The sequence below is a fragment of the Musca vetustissima genome, unplaced genomic scaffold (assembly GCF_032173495.1).
Source record: "Musca vetustissima isolate MV318-11 ecotype Yass unplaced genomic scaffold, APGP_CSIRO_Mvet_v1 utg11761, whole genome shotgun sequence".
In the NCBI taxonomy this organism is placed as follows: domain Eukaryota; kingdom Metazoa; phylum Arthropoda; class Insecta; order Diptera; family Muscidae; genus Musca; species Musca vetustissima.
Genome location: NW_026872510.1, coordinates 44,666 through 62,359, shown reverse-complemented (window position 1 = coordinate 62,359; position 17,694 = coordinate 44,666). Strand labels below are relative to the sequence as shown.

At 34.2% G+C, this 17,694-nt stretch overlaps 1 protein-coding gene across 1 annotated transcript; it reads left to right on the top strand.

The window, feature by feature from the left end:
* Positions 1 to 4,301: 4,301 nt before the first annotated feature.
* On the top strand, positions 4,302 to 15,825 carry LOC133325643 (glucosamine-6-phosphate isomerase). The gene is made up of 5 exons (XM_061534401.1): positions 4,302 to 4,334; positions 9,960 to 10,070; positions 10,196 to 10,323; positions 10,396 to 10,937; positions 15,780 to 15,825. Exons 2-5 carry the CDS (start codon positions 9,973 to 9,975, stop codon positions 15,819 to 15,821), a joined length of 810 nt encoding a protein of 269 aa, XP_061390385.1. The 5' UTR covers positions 4,302 to 4,334; positions 9,960 to 9,972; the 3' UTR covers positions 15,822 to 15,825.
* The last annotated feature ends 1,869 nt before the right edge of the window (positions 15,826 to 17,694 follow it).

Genomic DNA, 17,694 nt, shown 5'->3' with positions numbered 1-17,694 from the left:
AAGGATATATAGTGACTTTGGTGCACCATTTACATAAAATCGGACAAAAATATATATGGGAACTATATCTAAAATTGAACCGATTTTCACGAAATTTAACACACCTCTTTCTAAACTTAATTCAGTTCTCTATGCCAAATTTCGTGAAAATCAAAGAATAAATAGGGACTTTGATGCACTCTTTACATAAAATTGGACGAAAATATATATGGGAGCTATATCTAAGTCTGAACCGATTTTCACGAAATTTAACACACATCGCTCTAGACTTAATTCAGTGCGCTATGCCAAATTTCGTGCAAATCGAAGGGTATATAGGGTATTTGGTTCATCATTTACATAATATCGGAAGAAAATATTTATGGGAGCTATATCGAAATCTGAATCGATTTTCACGAAACTCAGCACACATCTTTGTAGACTTAATTCTGTGCGCTATCCCAAATTTCGTGCAAATCGCAAAATATATTGGGACTTTGGTGCACCAATTACAAAAAATCGGACGAAAAATATATGGGAGCTATATCTAAATCTGATCCGATTTTTAAGTAATTTAACACACATCTTTCTAGACTTAATTCAGTACGCTGTGCCAAATTTCGTGTAAATCGAATGATATATAGGGACTTTGGTGCACCATTTACCTAAAATCGGACGAAAATATAAAATCTGAACCGATTTTTCCCAATTTCAATAGGGTTCGTCCCTGGGCCAAATAAGTGACATGTGCCAAATTTCATCCAATTCGGATCATAAATGCGACCTGTACTTTGTTTACAATTTAACATGGACAGACAGACGACTTAAAAAGTGATTCTATGCATATTCTCAAAAGGAACCATATGTCTATCTCGTTTCCTTTTGCCTGTTACAAACATATATAGATCATATAGATCAAAAGTTCCACTTTCTAACCCTGGCAATTTTTCCATATTTTTTCCCAAGGTAAATATTTACGCCATAAAATAAAAATTTTGACATTTTAGTTTTTGGTTGATTTTCCGTCGGATCATCTAAATAGTCGTTCTAAGGATTTTGTCATATCCTCTTCACCGCGTAAAGTAAGTAATGTTGTGCATATAATAATCGCCTCTAGATTGACTAGAAAATCTCACAAAAAGTAAAGTGCTCGGTTCATTTCAACCCTTAAATACTATCTTAACATCGCCGAAAATTATAGACTTCGTCCTTGACCATAACCTAGACTTCATGTTAAATTTCAAAGCGATCAGCGCTATGTTTCCGCACTCTAGTGGGGTAATATTAATACCAAACAATATTATAACACATATACACCTTTAAATATTTACGTATAACTCCCGCATCCGAGTATATAGAACAATATGATGAGTATCAATTTAAAGGTCAACTACTCCTCTTGGATATACTATGAATTTCTCTGATATATGTCCTTCATGATTAAATATATACCCTATATAATACTAATTGTCATTTTTTAAACAAAAGTCAGGTTTTATTTCACCCGTTAAATATTGACCGATCTTTATCAAAACAGGCATGCTTATTCTTTAGCCAAATCCCCTTCTCCATGTAAAAATTCGCGAAATTTGGGCCATAATTGCAGCCTTTGGAGCGACCAGAAAATCAGACAAAAATAAAGTTTTTGGTCCATTTCATCGCCTAAATATGAACCGATCTTTACCAAAAAACCATAGAGGTCTTCATTGAACAGAATCCATCCTACATGCAAAATTTCGTGAAGATTGGTCCATAACTGTGACCTGTATCGTGTTTACAAATTATAATGGACAGACGGACGAACACACATGTCTAGATCGACTCAGCTAGTCGAGATATGACGATCGGTATACTTAAAGGTGGGGCTGCACAAAGCTATAATACCCTGACAACATAGTTGTGTAGGGTATAAAAATACAGGATTGAAAAAAAATATGCCTGTAGTTGTCGTTGAAAGTATTTTTTAATCGACGCCTGTGGCTGAAACATTAATTTTTTTAAAGCCACGCCTACAGCAATCCTTGACTTTTTTAATTCCACGACTATTAATGACTGCCTATGGCAGTCATTAATAATTTTTTTAAACAATTTACACCAGTCCACAATTTACAATTTACACACTCACTTCTTTATTATTTCTAAACAAATATTTTTTTAATTTCATAGTTTTACTTCCCATCTCTGTGGTATTGAATGAGCAATATTTTATTTGCAATACTCTCTTTGGTGCCACTCTCTCTTTCTCTCTTGTGAGCAATAATGAATTCTCCCTTTGTTGTTAATTGGCTGAATTAACAATGCGGGCAAAAATGGGGATTATCCATTATCGTGGTGTAATTTATCTTGCTAATAATATAGCTTAAGGTCGGTCCTCCAGAATTATGGTTTAAATTTAAAAACCTTAAATAAAAAATTAGAGGAAAATCGTGCACAATCGATTTTTCATAGAGAGATTTCCTCCCCAAATGAATTACAGCGATAAGTTCGAAATTACTGCCAATTTGGGTAAAAAACGTATCCATACTCCCCAAAATACCGAAATTTGGGAGGTACCGTTGTATAGCGGACAAATATTAAAAATTACGTACCTAGATGATAGACTATAATTTGCACCAAATGGGGCTATATGTGCCTGTGTCTATTATGAATAAAAAATATGGACTCTAGAACTCTACAAATACATGGGACCCTCAAAATTTCCTCACTCATTAGCCAAGACAATATGGGTTTTAGGTATATTAATGGAAATTTATTTTCGTAAGCCCATTTTATACTAATCGGTTTAACCCTGATCCCGAACTTCTGTGACCAATAATTGGATATGTGCCATAATTAGGGTAAATATATCTACCTCTCTTGCCAACTATAGAGAAATTAGCCTTCTTCCCATCGCATATAAAGTGCTATCCAGTGTGCTGTGTGAACGATTGGACCATACCAATGTGGCTTTAGGCCTGGCAAATCCGCCATTCTCTGTGCCACATCCTGGAAAAGACCTAAGAAAAGTGGGTCTGGCAGTAAATGGCAAGAAGACCAAGGTGATGGTATTAACGCACAAGACGTCCAGTAGACTCGAACCAACTGTGGAACTTGAGAACTACAGCTTCGAGTTAGTTAAAGATTTTATATACCTTTGTACCGCCATAAATAAAACTAATGACATCAGTCTTCAAATTCGGAGAAGGATTGTGATGGCCAACAGATGCTACTATGGTCTAAGTAAGCAGTTTAGAAACAAGGCCACCTTCCGCCAGACCAAACTCACACTTTACAAGACGCTGATACTACCCGTGCTGTTATATGGATCTGAAGCATGGGTACTTGCGCAAGCAAATGAGGCAGCTCTTGGAGTATTTGAGAGAAAAATTCTCCGAAAGATCTATGCGTCGATGTTGAATATCGGCGTCGAGTAAACCACGAGCTTTAACAGGCGCGTCGGACTTTTACGCAGTTTTTCCAGTTTGAAAGATCATATTTGGCAATGTTGTCTTCCACTTGATCTTTCCATTTTATTCGAAGGCTTCCCCTTCCGCGTGAACCATCAGCTGGTTCGCTTTTAAATGCTTGTGGGGTTGAGCATCTTCATCCATTCTTACAACATGACCAAAGTTCGGACCATCCGAACTTAATCTCGTTTTTATTGTGTTCTTAAATTTGATTACTTTTATTTCATGTTTAAGTTTAACCCCACTATAATCCATTCTGCCTTGCGGTTGGTAACCCTAGAATTTAATTCATAAGAATGCCATGCCATGCATGTGAAATCCGAATATAAAATGCACAGGAGGAGCAATTGTATTTTCAGAGTACTTTTCACATTCGTTGTGAAGAGAAGCAGCCGGGAACTTTTTCATTCCGCACAAACCAGAACAAAGCGTGTATTATTTTTTCGAAAAAAGTACGTCGTTGACCGACCGCCACCCTGAAAGCCAGTTGATATTGACTGCTGTTGAATGTAAAAAAACCGAAATATTAACATTGTTGTTGTTGTTGGTTGTGTTGTTATCGTTATTTTGGGGTTTCGCCTTTGTTTGGGTTCTGTTTAAATTAAAGCCAGTCAGTCGGACGGTCAGCCAGCAAGTGAACGAAAAAAAAAATTTAAATTATCAACAAAAAAATAAAACACATAAATCGCCAATATAAATATTGAAACATTTTCCACAAGAAATTGCAGTAGTTTCGGAACAGACGATGTGTGAAATCTACGAGTAATAAAAGCATATAATTTGAATGTGTGTGTGTGTTATTTTTTTAATTTCAGAGTGTTTTTTTTTTAAACTACTAAAATACATATCAAAAAATACCTAAAAAATTAAATTAAAAAAATAGTTCTACCTCATCAGCTCAGGATAAAGGTTAGTATTGAAATCTCTGTTTAAATGAAAAAAATTAAATTCCATAAAGAAATCTTTTATGTTGCCTACCTTCAAAACTTCAAAAGGAGGTCCTGAATCCGGTTTTCGGGTTAATGACCTTATTCTCAATATTCCACAACGTGCGAATGTTTTTATTCCTCCTGCTTTCCCCGCCAAAAAAATAGCTGTTTATGTGTTCCCTACTAATATCTACAAAACAAGTCAGTAGCATATTTTAACATTTCTCAATGTCATTTATCTGTCTGTCCGTCCGTCCGTCTGTCTGCGGCTGTTCGACCGACCCATATTGTATTGTTGATATGCCATTTAAGTGTTTCGAGAGTTAAGTTAAGCAGCCGAGGTCAATTGAACACTCGTTGTCGTCGTCGTTTGATTTCAATTTGTTCGTTCAATGTTTGTTTCCGAGAACAAAGAGAGAACTTTTGAAATGAGGGAGACAGAGAGCAAATGTTATTATTTTGTTTATATTAATAATATAAACTTTATATTTTCTTTACAATTGGTGTTGGGCTGACCAGATTGTTTTTTTAAATATAAAGAAAAGTAATCATAAAATTTATGGTTATTTGAGATGAAGGAAAATGTCCTAAAAATTGGAGAAATTTTTGGACGTTTGAAGGCTGCAAACCCTGACACAAATCACAGCATAAATATGTCCAAAAGTCAACAGTTTGCTCTACATTTTTTGACAAATCATAAAACTTGGGAACACATTAACAGCCTGTTTTTGTAAAATTCTAAACGAACGTTTGCTCTAAAAATATGTCAATTTTTGACAAAAAATATTTGTTTACATAAAAAAGGTTTGGTCTTCGAATTCGAACACATTAAATGTCAGATAACAGAACATATTGTTTCCAAATCTCTTTCTGTTTTCAATAGCTTCTCATATACATTACCTGATTTTGATATAAAATTATCGCATATTAAATCAATTATTAAAAACCTGAAGTCCAAAAAATCTTGCGGTCTGGATGGTATTAAAACCCTTTATATTAAAAAATAGTCTGATGCAGTGTTAATTTATTTAAAAGATATTTTTTGCAGTTGTTTCAAACTTCAATATTTCCCCACAAACCTGCAAGCCACCTGATTTAGCCAGCAGCTATAGGCCAATTAGTCTAATAAGCAACCTAAGTAAAATTTTTGAAAAGATAATTAACAAAAAACTTTGGACTTTTGTTCGAGAAGTTAAAATTTTGCCTGATGAACAGTTCGGCTTTAGACCTGCACATATTACATCACAACAGGTTAAAAGAATTAAAAATTATGTAAACAAACAATTCCGTTTGAAATAGTCTACGTCAATGGTATTACTGGATGTCGAAAAATCCTTCGATACGATTTGGCAAATGGGTTTAATTTAAAAACTTCTTAAGATTGGATCTCCAAAATGGAAAATAAAAGTAAACGCCACAAAATTTCAAGCTATTTTTTACAAAGAAAACATTCTTTCATCCCACATTCCAATCTTAAAATGTTTGGGTATGATATATAGTGGCCCAAATCTGTGTAATAATAAATTCACGTCTAACTTTCAAAGACCATGTCTCACATATAAAACATAAAATGAATATAGCAATTAAATTACTTTACCTTTTTATCAATTTGAGGTCCGAATTCAGTATTTTGAAATTAGTTTTTCAAGCGATAGCACTTGCCCTGTATGGAGAAAATATGCTCAAACTCACATAAAAGATTTAAATACGTCAAAATAAAATATTGAAAATGATGTTAAATTTACTCACCTATTTTAGAAGAAAACAGCTACCTGAAATATTTTATACTGATTTGGTTCCACAGAGAATTGAAGTAGTTTCGAACAATATTGAAACAAAGTGTTCTTAAAATAAAAAATAAGTTTGTAAACACTCTTTTCGACAGGGAGATATTTTATTGGCCTGTTCCCGTACAGCAAGAATCTACGACTTTCTACTATTTTTTTCGATATCATAAAGGAAAAAAGTGTTATCGTAGTAAAAAATAGTAGATTCTTGCCGTACGGGAACAGACCACATATGTAATATATATAATTTTCATGTTCTCTTCTTAATAAGGTTTTTTCGAGTCTTGTGTCTATCAATGAAATTAAACTATTTTGAAATTTAAAAATATATCCAGAAGTAGATATAGTATCACTGGGCAGGTGCAGTGAGCATCAGAAAAACATTCTATACATTTTATGTCATCTTTCGAAAATTGAATCTTATAATCAAATGTCCCTTTAAGGTATCTCATTATGCGCTTCACAGCTTCCCAATGTGGATTCCCATGATCATGGTTGTATCTTGATAGTATCCCCACTGCATATGATAAATCGGGGCGACTGAATTGAGCAGCATACTATCAACTTCCGACAGTTTCCTCATAAGGCATGTCATTGTCCATTTCGAAGATTTCATATCCTTTACATCTGATGACGTAGGATCGGAGTAAAATATTGCATCTTTTCAATACACCTTTGATGTACATTGCCTGGTTCATAACTATAGTTTTATATCTTGCCTCACCAATATCGTTCATTTTGAAATTTCTTGATGAAAAATTTTTTGGATTCAGAATTATTTGTAATGTACGCATATTATATGTTCCGTGGCAAAAATTGCCAAATCATTTAAAATTAAAATTTTGTTGATGTTACTTGCCTCTAAAACTTATCATGGTACATCGACTGATCAATTGACTTTCTACTAATCTACTTTATGTATTGAAAAGTCGTTGTTGACTTTTGATCTTCAAGAAAATCGTAAAGTCGAATTTTCAGAATACAATTTTAGATATTCTTCCACAAATTACACATTCCAGAACGTTATCTTTTGACAACAATTAATATAAAAAAATCGAATATTTAGTAGATTTTGCACTAAAGTACGTTTAAATTTATGAAATCCACTCGATCTCAAATGTGAATTTCGTAGCGTATAGTCAACTATAATGCACTGGATTTTTGAACATGATTAAGGTCAAAAATCGAATAATGGGAGATGGAATATTGTCCATAAAGCTATGGCAGGGGTTGGTGTTTCGACGATAAGTCTCAAGCAGGTCTTGCATCGACAACATATGATTGCATCGATGGTCGTGTAAGATTTTGATATTCTCATGAGGATGATCCATTGTAGTGGCAAACCTGGATATTCTTCCACTGGTGCCGCATAGCTAACCACTGACTGTTCTTTTGCTTTATAAGAGTTCAAAATGGTTTGATTGTCAGAACCCCAAACGCTACCGGCCAGCGATTTGAGGACCTTCTTCCTACTTCACAGCTGATCGCCTAAAGCAATGTCTTGCGCAGATGACTTGAAAGACATATGGAAAGTTTCACCTAGTATTTTGGTGTAGTTTGTGGTCGTAATCAGTTCTCCATCGATGATTATGTTTAGCGGGAGCTTCATTTCAGCCATCCATGTGGTGAACAGTGTGGCTGTTGATTTGGTGGCGGATATTTTCATATTCGTATGATGGAAAAAATTTGCAAAATCTGCTATGTAGAAGTTTAAGCTCTCACATATGTCATCAATAATGGAACCCGATGTCATAATCATGCAATCATCCGTGTACTAGCGTACACACACATATCTGATTATCCAACGTTTCAAACAGGGCTGGAGATTTGTCTTGGCACTCTGCCTCAATGTTTTGGACATCTATTTTCTGAATTCCACACATATGACTGGCGTTCACACATATAGCTGATTATCAAACGTTTCAAACACGACCAGAGATTTGTCTTCTCTATGTCCTCGAACAGCTTAGCATGGTCGACGGTATCGAAGGCTTCCGATAGGTCAAATGCCTCCATAACTGATCAGTTGCACGGCCTGTTCTGTTTAAGTCCTCTGTTAAGGTGTGTGTTGAAATGGCGTGTAATGCAGTTGTGGTGCTGTGCATTTTACGGAATCCATGCTGATGTTGGGCAATTCCCATTCACCAATGGGAGGAATGGCGCTTCAATAGTCATCGCTACTGGCGACAATAGTGTAATCGGTCTTTACGAATCACCCCTGCTGGCATTAGTGTCGGGCTTCAGAAGCGGGACAAACTCTCTATTTTCCAGGCTTCAGAAACTATGTGGGTGGTTAAATACTCAACTCCGTGTTCTTCCAACTGCTTGAGCGGTAGATGATCTGTCCGGCCCAACGTTTTATATGACATCTACAACGTCCTCTTTCGTAGATTTTGTTGGTACACCCTTGTGTCTTCAGGGTTCGTACGACAGAGATAATCGCGTTCATTGGCCAATACTGTCGCATGAGGCGATCCCGTATGAAGCGAGCGGCAGCTGTTGTATTGATTCTAGGTATATTTATCTCAACTACCCGAGGATCTATGGGAATGGATAGCTCTCTGAAGCGGTGATTGGCTAACTCTTTGAAACCAGGTCAATCAGTTTTCCCACGGTCTAGGAAAGTACGGCGTTCAGAGATAATAAAGTAGGCTGGTATGTTGACGGAGACGATTATAGGAAGGTGGGCTGAGGCGAGTGCAATGACGGACTGCCAGAATACGTCATTTATCAGACCCGCTGCCACTATGGTGATGTCAGGCGAACTGTGGCAGTCTCCTCTTATCCTTGTGGGGGCATTCTTATTTTGATAAGGAAACCAACTTGACCGGAGAGAAGGAATTCCTTTAAGATCATGAGAATGTAGTACAATAAGATCAGACAAAGGGAATTCCTTAAAGGCTTGACGAAGTATGCGAGAGACTACCCTCACAAGGCGAAAGGGAACTTCCTGTCGATTGAATACCTATCTCCGTACAGTGGCTATCTCTTCGGAACCTCGACAAAGGCGACTATAAAGGATATCGAACTAAAGTCAAGAGTTGTATCAGCGGGGAACCCCAAATCAACTGTGTGGAGTATAAATTTAAAATATATATCCTGAATAAAGAAAAAGTTTTCGGAAACTCTACCAAAACGACGATAACGTTTATCCACTGTATAGTATGAGGGCATGAGGCAAACAGAGAAATGAACCCAGAGATTATATCAGCTAGGAACCTCAAATCAACTGCTTATAATATCATTTCAGAACATACATATATTCTGAAGAATATAAAATTTGTCGGAACCTGTACCAAGGCCACGATAAAACAAATCCCTTGTATAGAATCAGAGCATCCAGAAGAATATAAAAACTGGAGACCAAATAATTGGAAAGTCCGTTATCATGTCGACTAGGTTCTATCGAATGCAAAAAATATATATTTTGTATATAAAAGAATCATTGTTTTGTCTGCCTGGAGGATTATTGCTGAATGAAGAAGTAATCGAACAAGTGGAATTTACAACCCCTTATATCTTGAGTGGTTTGGAATTTGTAGAGACAAAGGGTTCCCTATTTTTATTAGAAGTTTTTTTTAATAAGTCTTTGGTATACTGAAGACTCCTTCTCTCCTCCTTTATCATCCAACGATTTAGCTTCAATTTAAGTTATCGGATTATTTATAAAATATTCAACATTAAACCAAAGTCCTTTAATAACAAAATTTGAGGGGTACTCAGACAAGATGGTCCGGCCGAATTAATATAATATAGTTTTGTATGCCCTCTAATTTTCAAAATTTAAAAAAATTTCTTATTCTTTGTTTTCGTTACAGTAACTAAACAAATATGAGACTAGTAATCTTGGAAACTTCTGACTCCGTGGGTCTTTGGGCTGCCAAATATGTTACCAAAAGGATAAATGATTTCAAACCGGGACCAGATAGGTAATAACTATATACAAGTAAAAAAACAAACAATTGAGGTCGATGATGTCACTTGAATTTGCATCCAAAAATATTTTCTTTATTTATCCTATTTTATTATTTTATTAAATTATTTTAATTTCCAGATATTTCGTTTTGGGCCTACCCACGGGCAGTACTCCCCTGAGTATGTACAAACATTTAATCGATTTCTATCAAAAAGGCCTAGTATCGTTTGAATATGTGAAAACTTTCAATATGGATGAATATGTGGGTAAGTAATTGAGTTCTCATTGAGTTTCGATATAAAATAATCAAAATCTCTCACTCTCTCTTTTATCCCCAGGTCTTGCCCGTGATCACCCGGAAAGTTATCATTACTATATGTTTGAGAATTTCTTTAAGCACATTAATATTGATCCGAAAAATGTCCATATATTGGATGGTAATGCACCCGATTTAGTAGCGGAATGTAATCAATTTGAGGAGAAAATCAAAGAAGCTGGTGGTGTAGAACTGTTTATTGGTGGCATTGGTCCCGATGGTCATATTGCATTTAATGAACCCGGTTCATCGTTGGTATCACGTACTCGGGTCAAAACATTGGCGCAAGATACACTGGAAGCGAATGCCAGATTTTTCGATAATGATATGAGTAAAGTCCCACGACAGGCTTTGACAGTGGGTGTCGGCACCGTTATGGATGCCAAAGAGGTGATGATTTTAATAACTGGCGCCCACAAAGCTTTCGCTTTGTACAAAGCCATCGAAGAGGGTGTCAATCATATGTGGACTGTCAGTGCTTTCCAACAACATCCCAACACACTGATGCTGTGCGATGAAGATGCCACATTGGAGTTGCGTGTTAAGACTGTTAAATATTTTAAGGTATGCTGTGCTACCGACTGAAATTTTATATCTTAAAAATTTTAATTTTATATTTTATGTATATAAATTGCCTTTGTATGTAGTTGTGGTATAAGGTGTTATATTTTATTACATAAGCTTTGGTATACGGTTAAATAATTTGCTGAATAGTTGTAAATTTTTTGTATATATTATAGTTTAAGTTATAAATTAACTTGGAGCGTAAATGCTGACTTTTGATTAGCTTATTTTTAATTGTAATGAATGATAAGTGAGTCTATTTTAAGTTTATATGAGACATATCTTGTAAGAATAGTGGTGTTGGTTTCAATTTCATTTAACAATGTGGTATCTCTTATAAAATTTTGAAAAAAGTTGTAAATTGTAACTCTTTGTAAAATCTCAGAGGGCCAGAGGGAGGTTTTTATAGAAGTTCAAAAGTGAATTCGTGCGAAAGAAATCACTTCAGAAAGGACTTGTTTTTAGACATCCAGAGTGGAAAATGTTGAGGATGATTTTTCTAGAAGTATAAAAAAGACTTTGTGTAAGGTCATTCGTTTTTTACATTTGTTTTGAAGGGTTAAAATAAAATGCCTAGCTTTTCTAAGAGTTCACAAGAAGGGTTTTTATTAGCTGACCTGAAGAGAAGACCTAAAGGGACTCATTATAGATTTTTAGATAGTCCCATTTTGGGATTGTTATAGAGGGACAGAAGATACTTTTCTTTAAAGAAGTAAGCATTTTATAAGAAGCCACATCAATCTGGCCGTCAATTGGAAGTTATTTCTGGTCCTTCAGATTGTAAATAAGAATTCTTTCCGATGAAAACTTATTGAGTAGTTTATGTCCTGAAGGGAATTCTGAAGGACCAGAATGGATATTTTACGAAGTAAAAAATAACGACAAGAACGCCCCCAGTAGAGACGACTGGAACCGTAGTAACCCATCTGTGCGCGGTATGGCTTTTTATACAGACTGATCTAAGATGAAGAAGATACAGGGGCTGGCGTCTACTGTGAAAGGCTAGGCCTTGATCTTACCTACAAGTGGGATATCAACTCCAAGCTAAAATCTTCAGGATTTGAAAGGCAGCAGAATTGATAAAAATTCTGGATGCAGAGATCGTTGTACCGTTGACTATTTCGGTGAATAGTCTAGTGGCTCTTAATGCATTCAAATCCTGTAATATTAAGTCTGAGGTTATCCTTGAGTGTAGAGAAGCTTTGGAAACACATAGTGACTTCATGTGTAATAAAAAACCAGACGAATTAGCTAGACGACGATTTCAATCTACAGATGTAGCAATCGCTGACATAACTAAACCACCCATCTGTCACCTTTTTCGGAATTATGAGGCGTTCTTTGATGAAAGAGCCAATGAATTGTGGCACAACGAACATAGGCGCAATGTGTCAAGATCTATCTGGCCGACTCTGTCAGCCAAATGATCAAACTCACTGTTGAACTTGAGCAAAGCTGAAATTGGAGTAATGACGGGACACTGCTATATCAGGGCCTTCATCATTAAATGGGACCATGATGTTATCACAACGGGTCGGAAGGTCTTCGAGTGTTGCAGTTACAGTTAGTGACTTCACATCCCCAAACCTAACCTAAGCTTCTTAGGGAACTTCTATACCGCTATTGATAGATTTAAATGTTTAATCTTGCCCTAATCCCAGTAAACCCCATGTAGATTATCAGATGCTGAAAGGCTTTCTTATAGAAAATTTACCAAATTTCGTGCAAATCGAAAGATATATAGGGACTTTGGTACACAATTTACATAAAATCGGACGAAAAAATATATAGCAGCTATATCTAAAACTGAACTGATTTCCACGAAACTTAGCACACACCATTCTAGACTTAATTTATTACGCTATGCCAATTTTGAAATATATATGGTAGCTATATCTAAATCTGAACCGATTTTAACGAAACTTGACACACATTGCCAAATTCGAGCATATAGAAAGTTATATAGGGACTTTGGTGTACCATTTACATTAAATCGGACGAAAATATATATGGTACCTATATCTGAATCTGAACCGATTTTTCCCAATTTCCTTGAGTTAAATGAATGAGCCGTGCCAAATTTCATCCAAATCGGACAATAAATGCGACCTGTATTTTGTTTACAATTTAACATGGACAGACAGACGGGCGGACATACATACGGAAGTGCATAAATTGAGTCAGAAAATAATTCTATGCATATTCTCCAAAGGAAAAATAGGTCAATCTCGATTCCTTTTGCCTGGTACAAACATATGCACAAAGAAATAATATCCTGTACCACCGTGTGGTGATGGGTATAATAAGGCGTTATAAGGTTGCGAATATTAATAATTTTTGGTGGGGCGAATTCTGTTGAATTTCTGTTGAAAAACGCGCTCAACAACCCAAAAATACCGAAAATTGAAAGGTACTCTTATATGGGGAATATCCGAAAAAATGGACCTATGTTTATAATTTGTTGTGGAGAGATTTTCTATCTAATAAAAACTAAAAATACTAAATTACAGCTAACTTAGTCGAAAAATACGCTCAAAACCAAAAAAATACTGAAAATTGGATGAACTGTTGTATGGGGGCTACCACAAAAGGTGGACCTATTTTTATAATTTTTAATGGGTAAATTTGGTACCCAATAATAACCAAATTTCAGCGAATTCAGTTGAAGCTCAAGAAACGCAAAAAAAAACGAAAATTGGTGGGTGCCCTTATATAAGAGCTATGCCTAAACGTGGACCCATATAGCCCATCTTCGAACTTGACCTGCCTGCAGACAATGCAAAATTTTCGCGATCTATCTCAACTCGTTTAGAGGCTAGACGGACATGGCTAAATCGTCATAAAATTTTACGCTGATCAAGTATATATATACTTTATAGTGTCGTAAATGATTATTTCGATGAGTTACAAACGGAAAAACGTTGGAGGGCATAAAAATATCAAACTAAACTTTCAGGGGTTTTTGCAAGATTTGCAGCTATGCCCAAGCAAAATTATAAGGTATTTATGTATATGATTATATATCCAACTTATAGAATATGTGTTATATCAATTTTAAAATTTATTTTGATTTGAACATTTTTTTTAATTGGTGAAGGATGGAAAATATTTAAATGAAACTAAAATAAATACTTTTTCAAATTAGATCACTCTATACTATTATTGCCGTTTGTAGACAGCTTTTTGGTTTCTAACCACAATATTTTTGTCCTTCTTCTTGGTAGTTGCTTTTAACCATAATATTGCTTCAAATAGTTACTTTTTTCAATTACTTCATTATATATTGTAGGTAATAAAAAATATATCGTCATCATAAATGCAAACGGACGTAACTACACTTTTACTAATATTACAGGAGAACCAAAAAACATTATAAAATCTATAAAAATGGAGCATGGATGGAAATTTTTTCAAAGTTTAAATGGACTATAGAGCCGTATTTACTTTAAAAAAAAAATATTTGTTTTCGTTTTTAAAGGCTTTATGTCAGTTACGTCCTTTTGACTTGATATTTTCTGAAACAAAAGGTCGTTACTACACCACATATATTTCTACACCACATATATCTTCGTCCGAGTTTGTGTAAATGGTGCATTAAAGCCCCGTATATTTCTTTCGTGATGCACGAAATTTTGCTTAGCGTACTAATTTGAGTCTAGAGTGAAGTGTGTGAAGTTTCGTGAAAATCGGTTCAGATTTCGATACAGCTCCCATATACAGATTCAACCGATTTTATGGAAATTTTGCACTAAACACATTAAATATTTCTCCGATAGCGATAGAACCTGGCCCAGGGCACTTTTCTGTGTACAAATTTAAAACGGTTATTGATCTACGTAGGTAATAACTTTAAAAAATTGTAAAAATTATATATAGAAAATATTTATAATTTTTTCTTCGATTATGTGTGAAAATACCTCAAGAATTATTCCTTAAAATTTTATCCAAATATCTCCATTATTAAAAATTTTATAGTATTTTTATTCAAAAAAAGACACAAATGTATACGGTTATTGACCGTAGGATTAATATAGGGTCTGTTCCCGTACTGTATATATATATATATATATATTTTACTACGATAACGAATTTTCCTTTATGATATCGAAGAATATAGTAAAATATAGTAGATTCTTTCAGAATTTCTATCTTCAATATTGCGAGTTTTAGTTTCTAACAGGAGTGTAGTTACGTCCATTTGAATTTATGATGACGATATGAACATAGAGTTTGCAGATTGTGTACAGCTTTTTTTGGTTTCTTTATAGTTGCTTCTATGAATAATAATAATGCTGGAAATAGATTTATTTTCTTGATTATTTTTTTATTATTTATTTATCATTTTATTTATTGAAATACAGGGCATTCAGAGAGATAACAGCATTGTTGATGAGGAAACCAACAACTGAAGAGAAGAATATTTAATAAGTATGTCTGTAACTATATATTTAAAATTATTATTATATATAACTCAGTTGATAGCATCAACAACATTGAATTTAAGTATATTTTTGACATATATACCATTTTTTTAAAAGACTGGTTACAAACATCAACCTTTTTGTTAGACATCAGGGACTCTTAGGATGTCTATTAAACACAGAAAACACTTTTATGTAATAGGGGAAATTTAATTTTTCTGCAGCTATAAAGAAATTCTATTATACATTTTTTTGTTATTAAATCTATTATTATATTGTAAACATTTTTGTGACGCTATTTAATGTCCGTTTTATTTGATATTGGAATATTTTTTTTTTTAATCATCAACTGAGTTTTAAGTAGATAATATATTTTTTAAGATTTTTTCTAAAATAAAATTAAAATTTTTTTTCTTTACAGTGCCTAATGGATGTCCATATGAAACTGATTGATGGAATGTAATATCTAGCCGATCATATAATTGGATTTCTTTTTTCTACTACCACTATTAACTGTTTTTATACGACAATATTATATAGATGTGTATATTTTTAAAAAATATATAATTGTTTAATTTTGTCAAAATTTGCTACTATTTTTATATAAAAAATAATAAATAAAATAAATAATAAATAGTTGTTTTTTATAAAAACAACAAACTGGGATTCAGCCTGACTATTTTGCAAAAACAAAATAAAAAATAAATCATTTAAAAAATCAAATTCTTTAAAAAATCAATTTGAACGAAAAAATGTTAAAAACAACTGAAAAAATTTTACTGAATTTTACGAAATTAGAAAATACCTAGGATGCTCAAAAAGTCTCACAAAATAATCTATACTAATAAAAAAGTAAAGGGACTGACTGACTGATTTAACGATTCATCAACGCCCAGATGAAGCGACGGAAGCTAGCTTGGTCCAAAGGTGACAGATAAGGCTGGGTTTTTGGAAATTCGTACTAGAACGGTACGAAAAGTACTAAATGTGCAACCATTTGTATTTGGCGAACCCGTAGAGCTAGAAGTATTATGTTTTAAATGAGATTCACTGATGGAGAACATTGAACATTCGAACTATAAATATGCGAAAAGTACTAAAATGTATTAAATTTGGTACAATTTCGTATCTTGTGAATGGATAGAGCTAAAAACTTCAAATTTGGAATGCGAATTAGGGTTGAGATGTATGGTCTATTTAAGGAGATGGTTTTGAAAGCGTGTACTCATGTGTACGAAAAGTACTATATGGTACTATTCGTACACATTTAATTTAGAGATAAAAATTGAGCTGGAATTTGAAATTAACATTACCATCAGAGTTTAGGATTGGGATATGTACGTAGTTTTGGAAAATTCTTACTTATGTGTACGAAAAGTACTAAATCTTACTATAATTGGTACAATTTGGATTTGAGTGAACCGATAGAGCGGAAACAATGAAATTTGGAGTGAAGGTCATTGTAGGGGTGTAGGATTAGGGTCAGAATTCAGTTTAACAAGTTAATACTTATGGGTATTAAATTTGGCACAGTATGAATTTTAGGTGAACCAATTGAGCTAGAATCATGAAATTTGGAGTCAGGATCACTGTTGAGGTGTAAGATTGAAATATGTTGAGGTGTAAGATTGAAATATGTAGGAAGTTTTTGAAATTGTACTAATGTGCACTAAATTTGGTACACTTTAAATTGTGGGTGAAGCGATAGAGTTTAAGGGGACCCCCCCCCATTCTCGGTGTCAAAAATTTTTTTGATTTAATTCGAATCTACTCTAATTCTAGAATGTCTCTACAAAATTTCAAGTGAAAATCTCAAGAACTCTTAAAGATATAGCCGATTTATTGTGTTAGCATCAAGTGACGGCTAAAGGGCTTCTCAAACTTTAAACGCGTTTTTCTCAAAACGAATGGCGGGCACGATAACTCAAAAACTAATAATCCAATCGGTTTCAAATTTTGACACGTTTCTCTGGGAGTGTGTAGCTCTCGTATGAACTAGGATAAAGCTAATCGGTGAAGATCTTCTTTATTTTTTAACTTAGTTTGTGGTAAAAAATAGGCGATTTTCCATAAAAATTTTTTCAAAGTTCCGCCATTTTGTTAATTGTTGTGCGAAGTCAATAATCCTAGTTCATACGAGAGCCAGACATGTCCTCTTTCTAAAACAGTTGGAATTTTCGGATTCCGATGTTCCAGTGAGGAGTTATCATGCCCGCCATCGAAAATATGGACTTTTCTTTGAACCCAAAAAACAACAACAAATTTTGGTAAATTATTTTTCTTCCTTTTTAAATCTTCAAATACATATGTGCCAAGTTACAAACCTTAACAAGCAT